This window comes from Typopeltis vanoorti, chromosome 15 (assembly GCF_054136105.1).
Source record: "Typopeltis vanoorti isolate ZY-2024b chromosome 15, IOZ_Tvanoo_1.0, whole genome shotgun sequence".
Taxonomy (NCBI): domain Eukaryota; kingdom Metazoa; phylum Arthropoda; class Arachnida; order Uropygi; family Thelyphonidae; genus Typopeltis; species Typopeltis vanoorti.
This window is the reverse complement of record NC_143563.1, coordinates 29,164,193-29,183,199: the sequence shown is the minus strand read 5'-3', so window position 1 is coordinate 29,183,199 and position 19,007 is coordinate 29,164,193. Positions and strand designations below refer to the sequence as shown.

Below are 19,007 nucleotides of genomic sequence, written 5' to 3'. Positions count from 1 at the left end.
GAGGTCATCAACTGCACTTTTCTTAGTACATGAAAAAAAAAAAAACATATTTAGCGTCCAGAGTAAGGTTTTATCCCTGATTATCTAATCCTTTTAGCTCATTTTACGGTTTTAATATACTATATTTTTCTAAACAATTCTGAAATGAATGTTTTTGCTTGTTACATAAATATCAGAGAACGCTTTTGGTTTAACCACTACGAAATTTCAGAACTGATACTACAATCTCCTTGTTAGCGCCCTCTTTAATATGACACGAATTTACATTTTAATAATAACATAAATGGTATTTACTATAAATAGAATATGACATCAGACTTGTGCAATCTATACACTAGACTTGACATTTTGTCCTGAAATGCCGTCTCCTTGATTTTCTTTCTTATCGAAACGTCCTTTTCCTCCTCGCCCTCACTAATTCACGTTCTCTAGATTGTGGAGTGACATCTTTCCTCAATATTTTTAGGAGGGTTATTGGCTTATATCTATACTGTAGCGAACAAATTAATCCAAAGAAGCCAAATTTTCTTCAGCTTTTTCGTTTTGGTTTTTGTTTCAGTTCACAGTAATTTTTCTTTTGGTTTTAGTTTACTATTTTGGTTGATGTTGCGTGTTTATTTGTTTCTGTGTTTATTAATATTGTTGTACGTTTGTAATAGTGTAAACAAGCTGACATTCATACTGTCTTATTCATTTTGCGTAGATATAAAATACATCTCAAGGAAACTGTTCAAAAATATGTCCTCTTTCTCAGCACACATCTGTTTCACAGACAAATTGCCAATAAGTGTAGTGTTGGTTTGGGAACGATAATATGATTTTAAATAAGTTCAGAGGGACAGGTACCTTTATTCAAGACATAAAAGGAAAATGTGAGCGAAAAGAGAAAACTACACTTATTCAAGATCGTTTATAGATTTTTAGGAAAAGCTAAATGAATCCAAGAGTGCCTGCTGTAGATTTAAATTGAGACTTGGAAGCTAGTGGGGTTAATGTTTCTGACATGATAGTCCGAAGAAGATTGTTGGAAGCAGGGAGGACTGCCCACAGACCAAAAAATAAACAACTGTTAACGAAGCCTATGCAGAAAAAGAAGCCCCATTGGGCAAAAGTGTACAAAGATTGGACTGTTGAGAAGTGGAAGGTAGGTCACATTCTCAGAGGAGAGCCATTTCTTTCTCCAAGGCGAGAGAATACCCTATGTTCGTGAATCAACGGCTGGGAAGACCTCTCACCTACCTTCAACAAGCTCATAAACACCCAGATAAAAAAAGTTCCGGTGTTGTTGTTTTTTTTACACATGATGGTCCAAGATTACGTATACCTTATCGATTACGATTTCATCATACCTGTTGACGGTATGATGAAAAATATCCAATACACAAAACTATTGGAGAAAAGAGTTGACCCAGAAAGACAAAAACTCATCTTCCAACAGAATCTCGCTCCATGCCATACTTCTAAAAAAGTTAAAGAGTTCCTCAAAACTCACAACATCCAATTAGTTCAGTGGCCAGGTAAACTCTCCTGACATTAACCCAATAGAAAATTTAGACCATAGTGAAAAAGAGACTTGGAAAATTAAATTGTGATACAAAGGATAACTTAATGCAGTATATTCCGTTATAAAAATATGGTTTCGAGATGCAGAAATAAGAAAAATGTGTTCTACGTTGGTAGAGTCCATGCCTAAGCGAATTAATGACCTTACTAGGAACAGAGGAGCACATATAAATGATTAGGTAAAGTTGGAGTTGAATTTTTGTACTTATTTTCTTGTGAAATTAAAATGTTTCTTTAAAATGTGTGTTAGCATTAATTTGTTGGCTACTGTAAGTATTTAAGTATTCACAGCGTATACAGACTTAGTATAAGATCCCTGTCGCGAATATGTCATTGCGTTACAGAAGCATGAAAGATGGTAAGCCACCTTCGTGTGTTTCTGGAACTGTTTCTGTATGATCGATAGTTTGTGAAGGAAGTAACGTCTAGCAGAAGAATAATTTGTGAACAAAATCGGTTGCACCTGGTCTGCCACAAAATTCCAGATAAAATTAAAATTTGTTCCATCTATAGTAGCGTGTTTTTTTTTTTTGTTGCTAAGAGTGTAACTGACTCGATGAATGAAATTGTTATTACATCCCATTAACAAAATAATCTGACGTATTATTCATTCCGATATGTGCCTTTGCAGGACATGGTCGCTAGCTGGATTTGTTTTCTATTTATCAAGAGCTTCTGGATATGATCTTGATCTTCATATGTATGAATATCTCAGCAGGGAGAAGAAGTTTCCATGATACTGCATTGCATAACTAGTTCAGATTAACCTACTACAGTCGGTTACTTATCCCGTAAAACTAAGATCGTGCTGAATTACATTTTCCTTCCATGCAGGTGCCCCTGTATCTGCTGACTTTCTTTATATAACCTAGAACAGACACCCGAAATTTCTGTCAAACCTGTACTGAATTGAAGCTCATTACAGTGTAAATATAAATACAGGGTGTCCCAAAATTCACGCAAGAAGTAATTTTGATAGAAAACACAAGTTTTTAATTAAAAATTATAATTTCTTATTGATTCATAAAGTATACAGTATAGGGTTATGCATGGAATAGCATATCGGATAAATGGCCTCCACGGCTTTGCTGGCACATACGCACTCTTTTGTCGAAATTTTCCATGACCGTTTTGCATAAATGCGGCTGAATTTCGTTGATACAGCGCTAAATTTCCTCCTTCAAGGCGTCGGTGGTCGTGGGCTAGTTGGCATAAACCTTAGACTTCAAAAAACCCAAAGAAAAAAATCCAACGACGTTAAGTCACATGATCTGGGCGGCCAATTCTGATCACCAAAACGGGAAATTACACGACCAGAAAATGACTCATGCAGTAATTGAATTGTTTCTCGGGCTGTATGGCATGTGGCACTGTCTTGTTGAAACCATATGTAGTCCACATTCATATCTTGCAATTTAGGCACAAAAAATTGGATTATCATGTCGCGATAGCGAGCACCATTAACTGTTATTGCCTTACCAGCCGCATTTTCGAAGAAGAATGGACCGTTGATGCCTCCATCCCAAAATCCGCACCAAACAGTGACACGTTGTGGATGCATTTGTTTCTCAACAATCACTCGTGGATTTTCTGAACCCCAAATGAGACAATTTTGTCGATTAACGAAGCCATCAAGATGAAAATGAGCCTCATCGTTGAAGATGATTTTGTTCGAAAAATAAGCATCCACTTGTTGTTGTTCCATAATCCATTCAACGAACTCTCTTCGCTGTGTTTGGTCAGTAAGCTTCAGTTCTTGAGTCAATTGAACTTTGTAAGCATAAAGATGCAAATCTTTCGTGAGAATACGCTGTAGAGAGCTTCTCGAAATGCCCAATTCAAGACCACGGTGCCGAATTGATGTTCCTGGACTCTCAGCAATACTCTCACGAACTGCTTCGATGTTTTCTGTTGAACGACTTGTTGAAGGACGGCCAGAGTGTATAAGATCACTATTTGATCCAGTTTCCTTGAATTTTTTAATTAATCTTTTCACAGTTGATGAAGTTAAATCACTATTCCGACCATATTTTGTACGAAAATTGCGAACTGTAGCTGCCAGACCTTCATTATTTTTAAAATATTGCTCAACAATGAAAATGCGTTGTTCTTTCGTGTAGCGCTCCATTTTTAATAACCCTGAACTGTCAGCTGTCACGCTCTCTTTTTTTTTCTCGTTAGCAACACTTTATCGCACAAATGGCGCTAAATTTAAATCTTGCGTGAATTTTGGGACAGCCTATATATAGAAATGTATTATAGTCCTCTCTTGACCAGTAGGTGGTGCAGTTTGTCGACCACCTCTAAGTTTCTGTATTAAGAGAGGCGGTTATAAGCGCTGGAATATTATTTAGGGATAGATTTATTTTTAGCAGACTAGGAGTATATGCTAACAACATGTTGTCTTATAAAGAATGAGCTAAATTTGTTTTAGTTCTTTATAGGATACGATTTTCAGGTAAATTTTCATAATAACTACTATTTCCTTTCAGTTTGAGAATAGTTATTATAATTATATATTAATCATATTGGTGTGAGTTGTAGCAGTGTGGTAAACTCTATAGGATATAATATAAATAATACAATTATAAATACTTGCAGCAATATTCGAGCTTCATTGTACCAACTATTTTAATACTTCAATTACAATTTCTCTCCTGGTTGTGTCATTCTTTCTCTTTACGTGTCAAACAAAACCATCCCAGTGGCTGCATTCTAATCCGGGTAGTACCCCCCCCCCTCATCGAGTCAACAAAGCAGAGCGATGGGCGAAGAGCCAAACAGTGTTGCACTTGCGACAGAAAGCAGAGAAACTTCCTTCCCATAACGATTTATTGATAAGCCTAATCTGAAACCTTTTAGTGAGATTTTGACATTTTAAAGTGAGTTCGATCGCTGCACGTGACTTGTCAAGTCAAAATGGCCACCATTAAACACAGATAACTTAAGTTTCTTTTAATGGTCGCTGACAACCAATAAATCAACATGAAATTTGAAAAGATAAAATGTTGAGTCTTGTACTAAACATAACATGCGCAGTATGAAAAAAACCCGGTGATCAATAAACGGTAGATTTCACAATAGCGCGCCTTCTTCTGGTGACGTCACTTATCACAACAATTGAACCCAGAGTCGTTTTTTGGTGAATGTGATTATGGGTTCTCTTTATACTTTTATACTTTCCAATATTTCTACTAAAATCGATATAAATTAAATTTGAGGTGACTCCCAAAGGGAGTAAACACCTAAGTACCAAATTCTATTATTAATTTCTGCTCAGGTAAAAAAACAACAGTTACTAGTTAAATAGTAAACATGCGTAGACAGATAGAACGAATCTAATATAATTCTTAAGCATGTATCATTAAGAAATGAGTGCGGAAGCAACTCTTTATTATTATTATTATTATTATTATTATTATTATTATTATTATTATATATTACATGCAATAATCGCATTTGTAATTTTAAAATTTTGAAATAAAAATGCTATATACATTGAATGTTTTTAAAGCAAACATGAGAAATTGGCCCTGATGTAAACAAAACCCACTTCCAATATTTAATTTTCCAAGGCTTACGAAGTGCAATGCAACGTGAGATTGAAACCTATTTACCGCATTTCAGTCCGGAAAACCCACACCTAACTAGCGTCTGTCCAGGTCTCTCTCGTCTGTAAATATTGGTTGAGCAAAAGTAGGCCTACGCAAAGCTCTTTGAATGTGTTTACTCTGCTACGAGTTCGCAGGATTACTTTTTCACTGTAGATATTACAAAATCAATTTGAAAATATTCGCCGGCACTCGATCTCAACAATTGAATTTAATGTCAGAGACGGGCGATCGGAGGACTCTGCGCGATGTGCTATTAATTCCAGGACGGTAAATACGAAGTGGACAATCCTGGTTAAACACGGCTGACGTTTCTTCACAAAAAAAAAGACGTGCAGTTAGAGATACTTGCAGTTAAAAGTAGGTCACGTTTTTCAAAGAAATGTATATAAAGAACATTCGATAGATTTAATATAAAATACCCTGACGTCGCTTTATACATAATTACATAAACCTTAAAATAAATTTATCCGAATTATTTATTTATTTAATTATTATTATTATTACTATTAACCTATAAATAGCCTGAAAAGAACTCTAAGGACATACTATGAACAAGAAACACGCACCCAAAATACCATACAAACTTAATGAAACACAATATATTCGCTCAGGCTTCCAGTTCAGCGACGCATCAATACATTCCAAGTTATTTATTTATTGTGTGTGTGTGTGTGCGTGTGCGCGTGCGTGCGTGCGTGCGCGCGCGCGAATTTTTCAATCATAGATTTCGTAGCTTCCCAACACAGCAAAAAAAAACCAATAAATAATAACCAACTGGTGTCATCCTCAGATAAGCTTACATATAAGCTTCGAGGATGAAAGCAGAGAAATTAGTTCTCATCCAAGATGTATCATATGTAACCAAGTGCATGTAATGTACGTATCACATGTAAACCAATGTATGTAATATATGTATTATATGTAATCAAATGTATGTAATGTATGTAATAACTGTAACAAAAGTATGCAATATAGAGTGATTATATCCATTGCTATTGTATATATAGAGTGTAAAATTGCAAAGAAACATCTGTAATAATCATCATTATGAATATTATAATAATATATGTTGTAAACAGTTATTGTTATTATTATTATTTAAAAAAAAACTTTATGTACGAGAAAGTATATGTTATGCATAATTGTGTTCATATAATGTATGTAATTTATCTGAAAAATAATAAAATGTTAAAAAAAAATTTAAAAAAAAACCTCTATGGAGTCAAAAGACACTAGCGGGAGGTCCCACTGTCACACATAGAATGATACCGCATCTAAATATGTTTACAGTCTCCGCACTCACCACACTCTCCGGCAATGCATTCCAATCCCTAACCAATTTCCTTGAAAAAAATCTGTTCCTCATCCTCCCCCCCCCCTACTCCACTCTCCTTATACAGATTCCAGGGATGACCTCTTTTGCTCGTCCTGTCTTCACCTATTCTATGTAAAACATCTTCCACATTTGGCAATAACCAATCAACTATTAAAATTATTTATAGAAATAAATAATTCTAATATCATTTGTTTGAACGTTTTTTCCACTAGTAGTAGTAGATTTGATGACAGTTTTATCTGGTGCAATTTATGCACTAACAATACTGACAAGTATTGATGATTCATGAAAATTTAAATAATTTAAATATCTAATGAAATTTATAAAAACGTTATATTTAATAGTTCAAGCACGAAATAAAATACTAAAATAGTAACTTTCCCATTTTTTTAAATTTTATTTTAGATGCTTAAACAGTATATAAGATCCCTTATAATAAATTTAGAAATGCACCTAATTTTTTATTTCCTAATTGCTAGTCGTTGAACTTCCGTTATGAAAGTCCGTGAGAATACGGTCCTCAAGTACCAAAAAAAAAAAAAAAAAAGATTTCTGATCAGTATCTTAGAAAAGGGTTATATGATACTCATCACATACCAGAGCCACTAAGAGTTCAATGATAAATCAATTAACTTCACTGAAGATTTAGATTAGCGGAATCTCAAGCAGTACACGTACATATTGTACGCCCACACTTCGTACAACCGACAAGAATAATCAATTCATGCTGAAGGGGAGAAAGAAATAAAGGATGCATAAATTGGCCACCAACACGCGAAGTCACGTGCCTTATACATAAATTTTCCAACTTCTTTTGACATGCGCAGAAGTGTCGAAGGGTCTCGCATCTGTGGGCGTACAGTAGACGAAAACGCACGAAGATACGGCATAACTGTCACTATTTCGTGTTTCTAATCCTAATTAGCATTACGAACACAAAATTATCCTCATTATAAAATTATTATTATTAATTATTATATTGTAAAAAATAATGCTCTATTTACCGACACCAGTGATCAATTATCTGGACCATCTAAAAAACACAAAAATACCTAGAGAAATTTCAGTCAGTGATTAGAATTGATCCTATAAGTTCTCTTTTTTATCCATTTAGCCATATGTGCTTTACTGCGAGTCACGCAGGCACCTAAAATAAATATGTTATTCAAAAAATACGACATATTCTGGTGAATTATTATGAAACTATTTTCAAGTTTTTGATACCATAGTTTATACCCAGTCATTTTAGCTATGAATAGTGAGTCTGTTTCATTTATAAAAGTAAAATTATATTGTTCATGCGCTTCGCACAGATGGACAAATACAGGGTGTTCGGGATAAATTTGACATATTTATAATTAATTATATTTTTCCGTAAGTTACATGTATTAACACACACTTCTCTTCATTTAAAAGTTTGGACCCTTCTTCATACAAGATGTCAGAAAGGATGGATAGCTGGAACCCACCTGAATCATGGAAGAGAATAACTTGTATCATGATGATTCGTGCCCGCCATCAAAATAAGGATATTACGACTGCTGCCCAATGCTCCCTGAATACAGTAAAAACAATCAGGCATGAACTAGAGACTTGCAATGGTGACTACGAGGATGTAGCAAGAAGAAAGATCCCTAGCAGACGATCTGATTGCGTTCGTACAGCAGAATTCCTCGCAAATCTGCAGGAACAGGTGTTGAAGAACCCTGGCATTGGAATTCGGGCTTTGTTCGTGGAGTTGCTAACTGTAGTCAAGCCCTGGATAACAAGGGTAGCCAATGGTAGGCCGTATGTATGGCAGCAGGATTCGGCCCCTTGCCACACCTCTGGGAAAAGTCAAAAATGGTTGTCTGAAAATTTCTACGACTTCACCAGTCCAAATGTTTGGCCTCCAAACTCCCCAGACCTTAACCCCATGGATTATTTTGTATGGGGCGCAGTTGAAAAAGACACCAATCGCACTTCCAGTAATACAAAAGCCCAGTTAATGGATAAAATTAAAACAGTTTTTGCGGCCCTTCCCAGGGAGACTGTAGCATCAGCTTGTTCGAGGTTCCGAAGCAGAATTGAAGCTGTGATCGATGCTAATGGTGGTTATTTTGAGTAAATCTTGTTGATAGTATTGTAATTAACTCTGCCTGTAATGTTTTTTTGTCAATTCATTAAATTTAATAGATACAAAGAAGATTTTCTTTTTCCTTACGAAACTGTCAAATTTATCCCGAACACCCTGTATATGAGTTATTTTCAAGTCCTTTATAAGGAATCATTTTAGAATAATGCTGAAAACAAAAGCGAGTGTTTGTGTACTATATATTAATTAATGAAACACGCAAAACAGCTTTGTGCATATTTTTCTGAAATCTAGAATATATTATTATTATTATTATTATTATTATTATCATTATTATTATTATTATTATTATTATTATTGATCTTCAGCCAGAAGTATATCCAGGGTGAAAACGGCAGAACATCAAAATTACCCACAATAAACGTAATTAGAAGTTGATTAAAATATTTCATTATGTATAACAAAACAAGCCATTTACACTTTTTTAAATAAATATTTCTGATAAATAAAGCACAGGTCTGTACATAAACTGAAAGAATCAAAATATAATTCTAAAATGAATATATTTTTCAGGGTTATACAGGAGAGAGAGAGGGGGGGGGGGAAATTTCTATGCTTTCAGCAGAGCAATTTTCTGAAAGAACTCGTCTCAGCTGCACGAAGCGTTTCGCAAAATCCTCGTTATTGAGAAGCGTACCAGTTTACTTGCATTCCTGCTTGGATCGGGCTACACTTCCTTCTTCCCTATGGCAGTGATGTTAGAGGAATAGTCTGCTATGTAGGCTCCATTTGAGGTTTTCGCTAGTCTTAGTAACTGTTGGGCAATGATTTCCTCTTATGTGTTTTTAGGTCGAAACTGGAGATAATGGCTTTTGCAACGATGAAGAAGTTTTATGTTTTGTGTCTTATGGACTGTTTAAAGTAGTTACAAGTGATCTTCTAGGCTGTGAGTTTGAATGCAAGTGGTAGAGCAGTAAACTTGTAGGCGTTTCGATTATATATATGAAAATTAAAAAGTTTGAATGACTAAACATCGAGAATAGTAAAGAATGGGATTTAATAGCAACACTACTAGTTTCGTTGATAAAACAACTTCTTAAAGTGTCCAACAGTTGGATTCCAACTACAAAGGATTATATATACAAAAAACTACAGAAACATTACATAATAACGACAAAAGATCTATTATAAACTGTAGTACAGTTTAAACTGGATTACGTGCTATAGTTCCAGCTGTATATGTAACTGCGTGTGAGAGAGATATCGCGAGAGCGCCAGTACTGAACAGTAGAAATGTGCGTATCAGATAAATTGTAGCTGTGGCTATTATTCAGGTGGGTTGAATCGAGTGAAATTTCTTTGGATTCGAGAATACGTCTCTCAAGTTCATTATAACATTTATGTATGTTTGAAGTTTGAGACCAGTCTATAACGTGGCTGGAGAGAGCGCTAGCTCGGGTTCTGTTGTAGGAAATATCTCTCTTGTGTTCCTCAACACGGAAAAGGATATATATATATCAGTCTGACCGTAGTAAGGCTTTCCACAATTACACATAATCTTGTAAACTTGTAAGTGATGTTTTTCTTTAGGTCGACTGAGGATGGAACGTAGTTTAGGAAACGTAGTGAAACATGTTTTGATGTTGAATTTTTTAAGAATTTTAGCCAGTTTGGGAGAGAAGGAACTGATAAAAGGCAAAGAGATATACGCTCTTGAGGAAGAAGAGTCTTCCGTAGTGGGTTGATGATTGCGGAAAAGAAATTTCTCAATATTTTTTTAGAGAGAAACCATTTTTGAGAAAGGTCCTTTTTAAAAAATTAAGTTCATTTTGAAGTCGGATAATAATGACCTGGCTCGATGTGCCGGGGTGGAGAGAATGCCAAATTTCTGTGGAGGGTAGTATTGGGAAGAAGCATGAAGGTATCTGTCAGTATGTGTAGGCTTTTTGAAGATGGAGATTTTGTAAGTTTTAAGTCTGAAAAAGTGAGACAGTTGTTGATTTCTAGTTCATAGGTGAATTTAATCTTGTGATGAAAATTGTTGAGATGATCCAGAAAAATATTAAGGTTATCTAGGCCGTATTCACAAATGAGAAAAACATCATCAATAAAACGCAGCCAGATCTTAGGTTTTAGTGTAGACGAACTAATTGCTTTTTCTTCAAAGTCTTCAAGAAATATATTTCCTAGAACTGGGGAGAGTGGGCTGCCCATGGCTAATCCTGAGTTTTGTTTGTATATCTTGTCTTCAAATTTAAAGTATCCTGAATTAACACAGTGGGAGAGTAAGGCGAAGAATTTTTTTGGATAATTTGTTCTTAAGGAGATTGAGAACTTCCTGGGTTGGAACATTTGTGAAAAGAGACACTATGTCAAAACTTGCCATTAAATCTGATTTGTTTAGTTTGAGGTTTTTGATTTTCAAGACGAAGTCAGCTAAATTTTTTATATAAGAAGATTTTCCTGTTAGGTGTCTTAAGGAAGAGGCGAGGTATTTAGACACATTGTAAGTTGGTGAGTCGATACCTTCAACTATTGGTCTTAGGGGAGTATTGATTTTATGGATCTTCGGAAGGCCGTATAATCGTGGGATTAAAGGATGAACAGATCTGAGCCAAAGACGGATGTGCCTTGGTAATTCTGAAGTAGTTTTTAGAAGAATGTTGGTTCCGTTATGAAATTCTCTTGTTAAGTTCAGAGTAAGTGTCTGTCTCCAATAATTCAAGTATTTTGTTGCGGTAGTCAGTTTTGTTCAGAATGACTGTGGCATTCCCTTTATCAGCTGGAAGAATTATGATATCTTTATTATTTTTTAAGTTCTTAATGGCTAATCTTTCCCTATGAGAAATGTTATCAGTAGGGGATCTAGCATTATTTATCGTGAATATAACTTTTATACGTAGAAGGTTTGCTTTTTGGTATATTCACGATAAATAATGCTAGACCCCCTACTGAAAACATCTGTTGGGGTTATCAGTAGGGGAGGTTAGCATTATTTATCGTGAGTTTTTATCTTCAGATAAAAACTCCAAGAACTTTTTACCCATCAACTCAAAGGCTATCTCTGCACTGCTCCGATACATAATCTCTGTATCATAGGTGGAGAAGATTTTAAATGCACAAATAGAATTAGATGATTTAGGAATTACAAAAAATATAGGATCTTTCATGTAACACAATACAAAAAATGAAAAACGGAGATCTTCTCGCTGAACTACAGCATACTAATAACCTTGTCGATTTACTGGGAAATTTCTCACAAATCTGGAAGAACATGGAGCTGTCAGCATCCAAATGGAACAATATCACAAACAGATCATATTTTAATCAATGGAAATTGGATAAGATCAGCTCAAAATTGCAGAGCTTACAATAATGTCGAAGTAAACTCAGATAAAAACTCAGAACTAAACTAAAAAGAGTGAGTACATATATAAAATTTTGTCCATCGCGGGAAAAGCCATTATAATGAACAATCTATCCATGAAGTAGCAGCAAAACGTTTGGTCACCAACACTTCATCTTCTGAAGGAAATGGGTATCATAAGTATCATAAGGTATCATATCCTTTTTTGTTAGAACATGTTTCTTTGAGAACTTTATTATTCATTCAACTAACTCTGAATGTGTACGAAATTTACTTCTAGAGATAAACTTAGACATTAGGCAAAATTCCCCAGAATACTTCCATTAATATTCTCAATGGAAGCATTGTGGGAGATTTTACATAATGTCCCACAAGGTCTCTTATCATCAATGTTGCATGCGTTTTGAATCACATTAAAGCTTCATAATTGTCCCTTAGTCCTAATTCCTCTTCCAAGAGCAAATTATCAATATCACGAAGGGATTTTTAAGAAATTAGTAAAGTCTCTCATCAATTCTTCTGTTGCTATTACAAAATCCAAGAAGTATCCTTATTTTTTTCCAGATGTGACGTCATAATAAATGTTTTCGTATTATGACCTCTAAGTACACCATAATGGCGTCATGGGAAAGAGAGGGTATTGAAATTCGAATGTAATTTCTGTTTATCGGTGTGTACATAAAACTGTGCTATCTGGTTGTCAGTTTGTATATCCCCTATTACTACCAATACGCTACCTAAACTTGTTCGAGTTTGGTAAACATCTCGATAAAGTTTAATCAACTCAAACATTCGAAGAATCCCAAAAGGGAAAAGGGGAAACTGAGTCCGATGAGTGATGACCCACTTCCTTTGCATGCTTGCATCAAATGCCCATCAGCTTAAGATGCCGTAAAATTTGACGCATTACTCAGTCAGACAAGCGACCATTACCGATATCTGTAGGTTCGAGTGTGAAGTCAACCCCCTTGTCACGTCTTTTATTATGTGTGCTTCAGTGGCCACACGCGCAACTCGTGGTTTAGACGTTTCTCTCAATGCTTCATGTCTGACAAAGACACCGCGTGATGTAAACTTACCAGTTTGTTGTCACGAATGGAGCTGAGCTACGAGATAAAGTGCTGGCAGAGGGAGAGTAAATCCATTATATCTAATTGCAAATTACTTAGGAGAAAACGTTACGATGCGTCAGCATTCTGCTCACTCATGCTAATGGGTACTAAAATAAAGATTTCATAAACTTGCATTTTGAAATAAATTCAAGTTTCCGCATGCTATCTTCCACATAGTGAAACAGACATGCGTACATCCGGGTTCCATTCCAAGGTGCCATGTTGTATTTATGGGGGAATAATCTACTCTGCTAAAACTCGTGCATCATTTAAGCCATTGTTGAAGCATGATAAATAAAGAATATTTTGCTTTCGTAATATTTTAGATATTTAAGGACTTTTAAATGCAGGAAATTTACGTTGTGCCGTAACACTAAAAAGATTCAGGTTTAGTTTATTTTTATTAATGCGCAACAATTGGTAATAACATAGCGCAAGCTTTATTTATTTATTACTAAAACAAATAAACTTTTTCAAACTTTTTAAGTTTCTTTCTATATTTGGCTATAAAATATGGTTGGATCCATAACATTCTCCATTTTAGTATTATCTTTCTCAATGGAAATGTAAATATTTTTGTGCTTATTTTGTAAGGTATGTTGACAATAGAACAAACTGTTGTTTACGGAATTTAACTTTGACGCTACCTAAAGCGACGAGTGTCGACGAGACACAAGTGGACAGTAAGGAGATATCACAGGTTCATCCTCCAAGGCTGTCACTTGAAGAGGAAGTGAAAGGATTTTGTTGAAGAATCCTTGAAAGTATTTGCGATAAAAGTTTTCTTCGCGAGGTTGGAAGAACAAAGATAAGCAATAATACAAGAACAGCATCATGTACAGAGATAAAGAACGGAAAAGGGAGGATAAGATTTTTTGTAGCAGATGCATAAGATGAAAGAAAGACGAGAGGAACACGTATTGAAAAATTGTAAAGATTTTCATGCATCGAAATGTTAATAGTGCAGCAATAAGAATAATACATTCTTTTTTTTGGATTCATATCTAAGCATTGCAGCATTAACCATATGGAAATAATAAAATTAAACTAAAAATTGTTAATGCCATTATTAGTACAGGTATCAGTTTTTTAGTTTATTTGGTTTTAATGTTTGGAGTGGTTATTGTCGATAATTATTAAACATATCGAATTGTTATCCGAAGCGGCATTACCTTTGTGATTTATGAACGATGGGCTGTATCCACTAGATGTACCGTCTTAAGTTAAAATAATTATTTTGATTTTCGTTTCGTGAATAATTTAATATAGTATACCTCAATTTACGAAGCTTCGCACGTACGGACATCTTGAATTGTCACTTACCCCGAAGTTACGTCGCTTGCTTAGGAGTTACGATTCTTTAGTACCATCACACTACCACGAAATATGTCGCTGTCTCGCTATCGTCAGTGTGCCATCACACATGGTTAGTGTCAGACCTATTTGTGTTGTGTTGCGCTCTTTGATTGCGTATTAAACTGGCTCTTATCTTCAGTAATTTTCTTCTATCATTTTGTTGTGATTATTGTGATTAAACTTAATATAATGGCAGATAAAAGATAAAAAGAGAAATAGTTAGACTTTTCTTATTTTTTTTTTCTCATTCGATTCAAAGGTTAAAATGATTCAACTTAGTGATGAAGGTCTATCGCAATCTGAATTCATTCAAATTCATGAACTCATTAAATAAACCACTTTTCGTGCCATTAGTATTTTTTTTTTTTTTAGTCATAACCACACCATCTTCAAACTTCGACATGCTTCGATTTACGGACATTTTCGAGTTAGGAATTCTGATAAGATAAATTTCCTTAATGTTCAGAGGTACATAATTTTTATATAATTATACTAATGTTATGATAATGATAAAAATTGCTACAAATAAAAAGAGTATATGAGCTACAGCTAGACATGGTATTATGTAATGGTAATTGTTTTCAACTGACAGTACGTAAAAAAATTGCACAACTGGAAGAAATATTTATTCACATATCGAAACAGGAAATACAAAAAAATAAAAATAGAATAAAAAGTGGGTCAGAACGTAAGGTTAAGACAATTGTTAAGAAATTGGCCTCCTGAAGAGAAAAAAAAACTCTTTTTTTTTTAATTCGTTTCACTTTTCACTTCGTTTTAACAAAACGAAGTGAATTTTGATATTATTTTGCTGTAGATTTGTAAGACATAACAGCAACTATATTAGTTTTCAAATATCAGATTGCTTTGCAGCAGTTACTAACACGTACTTGTCACGATGAGCCGCCCAAAGATATTTCTCTTGTAGAAATGATGTGTCGTTCCTGTTTCTTTTTGAACATTACCGGTATTGGAAGTCGATAACTTATGAGTCTTGCCAGCTATTGTTATGGTTTAATACATCAAATAATAACAGAAAAAAACTGTAATTGTTCTGCTGGGTGAAATATTTTCAAAAGGAATCGGTTTTAACAATGGACTCCAAGGTAAAGTGGAAATCGTTGCTAGTAGTCGGTGCATAAGTGAGATACCGTAGTTGATTAAAAAGAAAACAAAAATCTGTTTCCTTGCTGTCTGATTTCATTTAAAAGTGGAACTCAGTTAATTACAATCTCGCAAATGGAAAAAAGTACTTTCAGTTAGAATCTAGGGGAAATATTTTATGAAACAAAATAAAAAATAAAACCGCATTGAAATGAACTTGGAATAAAGAAAAAAAAAGTATGATATTTCGTTTTTGGTTAGGAACTCCTAGGACTGTATTATCATATTAATATTTAGAGGATAGCCAAACTTTCTCTTGATAAAATTCTAGTTCTGTTTAGCATAAAAATGTACAAAAAAGCATACCAAATTGAAAAGGAGAGGAAAGTCATGAGATTATCAATAACATGAAATCTAGAAAATATTTAACATAAAATTCAGAATCGAGTTTCGCCACGCACTATTCTGGATATTTAAATTAACCAACCAGAAGAAGTTATGAAGGATTTGATTTGCAGATACCAATATAAGGAGCAATATATATTGCTCCTTGTATTGGTATTCGCATTAATTAAGATTGCGAGAGTGAAAAATACTGGAAGCGATTCTGTTGCTTCCATCAAAAACAAGAAAAATAAGCAATAGATGGAGAATTGGAAAAGGTTAAAGAAAACTGGAACATTTGAAAATAGTAGATTAAAACTAAATATCGTTTAGTTTTATCATCCATTATACGAAAAAAATCAATTGCTAATACAAAGTAATCTGCATTTCGTATGCTTGTGCTATGTTAATTAAGAGCTTTTGGTTCATTTATTTGATAATATATTGGTATTTCTTTGATGTTTCCTTTAGTGCTGCATCAGCATTACAAGGTGGAAACGCGAGACGAGTTCGTGATGAAGGGGAACACAGCTGTGCTCCAGTGTGTCGTTCCAGAACCACTCAAGGACTTCATCCACACCGAAGCTTGGGTCAGAGAACCAGCCGAAGTTATCGAAGCACACCGAGGTGAGTGAGGATCTCCTGCAGTAACTCGATAATTTTAATTTCAGGTGCAGCCATAACCAGCGGCAGCAGCTGGAGAGACAGAGGGAAAGAGAGTAGAGTTTAACGTAGAACTTTGGGGAGGATTAGTCGTGTAAATATCTCATGTAAACCCATTACAGAAATCTCGGCCTGTCGACGCTGTTTGTTCATTTAATTATGGACTAACGGCCCCCTTTTCAACAGTTGGTTTATTTACAGATCTAATCACTCACGTGATTCCGGGAGATCTGCATGCGTGTTTGCACTGGGACACATAATTAAGTTGTGAGATTCATTCTTTTATGTTTTAACTCTAATTCTTCGTATCCTCTCCATAGCATTCTTAAAGTTGTCCTTCACGTTATGTGCTTTGCTCCAAGGTGTATAGACAGAGAGAGAGAGAGAGAGAGAGAGAGAGAGAGAGAGAGAGAGAAGGCTCTCTCTCTCTCTCTCTCTCTCTCCGCTATTTTATTTTCATACATTGGTAACCTTTGAGGATATCGACATCTCTGATGCTTGAAGTGCACTCACACACTTGCTCTGATTCATTTTCTGCTGAGTTCTGCGTGATTCTCAGTTTTCGTATCCCTAGAAAGTGATTAAGTCCCAAATATTTGCAAGTTTTCCTTTGTGATTTGAGTCCTTCACTAAGAATAGTCCGTTTTCGGATATGACATGAATTGGTGATCGAGTGTGTGAGGTTAATGAAAAGGTTAGAACGCACAGAGAACCATCGGCTTTATAATATGCCGTTCGTTAAATTAATAGCAGACTTTTGCCTCCGGCTTAATCACAACACAATGGCTTTGATGACTCCGTCTGCATCCACTTTTCCACGTATAAGGAAATGCAGGCTACTTACAGTAGATTCGATAGGACTGTTTGCATCACCACTTTTGTTATATACGTGTTTTTTTATAATAATCTTATACGAATAGCTGCTCAATCAAGAGCACATCGTAGATGGCTATGAAGCGTAGAAGCGATCTGCTAAGCTAGCTTAAAATATGGAATTATGGCATCATGCATGACAAACGGTAATGACAAAAATATTGTATTAGAAGCGTGTAAACAGATTGAACATTAAACGTGAAGCTAATAAGACCGAACTGTTTTGTGCTACAAAAATTCTTGGAGGGCTAATTCCTTTCAAAGTAGTATTCCTTTCATAGTTAATTTCTTTCAGTTCTCCTTTTCAATTCTACGTTTTTATGTAGTCTTTTATTTATTATTATTATTATTATTATTATTATTATTATTATTATTATTATTATTATTTGGTAGATATCTTCTAGTCCTGATTAAAACATCAGCATCATTGAATTGTTGATCTTTCTTGGCTGTTTGAAACTCTTTAAGTTTCTCTTCTAATCTTTTGTTCGAAAATTTTCCCTTAATCATTTATTATTGAAACAATAGATAAATCTTAATTAACCTTAAATCTTTCCCACATGATTGAGAGCTGTGTTTTTTGTGTAACCATTATGATGCCGCTGTTTTAATCTGTATCCGAAACGTAGACCGTATCTAGCCAATGCGGTATACACAACCTGCATTTCCGTGATAAAAACCTAAGTACCTACCTCTATATGAGACCGGCTGACTCACCTTCAGCTGAAGAGCCCTGTGAGGCTCTCGCATCCTAAATGAGATTCGATCCCCAACCTTTCCAACCAAAGGTGTTTGCTGATACCGGCTGAGAAAGTCACCCAAAGTCAAAAATTAGATAAATTTATACCAGTTTAGTTTATTCTTAAAATAATTTGAAAAATCCAGCACTAATCATCAGCACAGATTCTTCGATAGAAAGTTTTGAAGTAGCTCTTGTAGTCATAGTTATAGTCTTTGGTTAAGGCTCGGGTAAGTATTTGGGAGAAACCCAAGGAATCCAGTAGCTATTGGCATTTCCAAAGCATTTGATCAGGTTCAATGTCCTTCCACACGCATTTTACGATTGGGTCTATATCCTTTCTCTTGTCATTCAGTGCGTGTTGATACGTTTTTATTTTCTATTTTTTTCTACTAATGTCAAAGTTCCGTAGAATTCACTTTATATCTTCACAGACGAGAAATCCGGGGTTCCTCGCTTGCGCGCACAAACTTCTGCGTCTCTAGTTTCTATCGCTTATGTTTGATTTCAAAATCAAAGAAGAGAGGCAGAGTTGTGCAAAATGAAATGAACGATGCCAAACTGTTTAACTGTTGCCAAACTGATTTCCTCCTCTCTTAATTTATGCAATTCGGAAAATTATCTCTAAACCTCAGGAGTCCTAAACATAGTTCTGAGGTTAAGTCAGACTAACCGTGATCCATTTCTCATTGAATTACGCCCTGCTCTCTCAGGACTATTGAGTGGAGCATGATGGATATTTTCTACACATATTTTCGTGTGGTGCAATTTCATGTTTGCGCCGTGGAACAAATTTCCTCTATTTTCCAGATATTCTATGCG

The 19,007-nt window shown here is 35.0% G+C and overlaps 1 protein-coding gene across 1 annotated transcript in view; it reads left to right on the top strand.

Moving 5' to 3' along the window:
* The window catches only part of LOC150098552 (cell adhesion molecule Dscam1-like), a 329,931-nt gene that overhangs the window by 47,070 nt on the left and 263,854 nt on the right, over positions 1-19,007 (top strand). Inside the window, 1 exon segment of the mRNA XM_090405263.1 lies at positions 16,382-16,537. Within this exon segment, the coding sequence (XP_090261389.1) occupies positions 16,382-16,537 (156 nt within the window).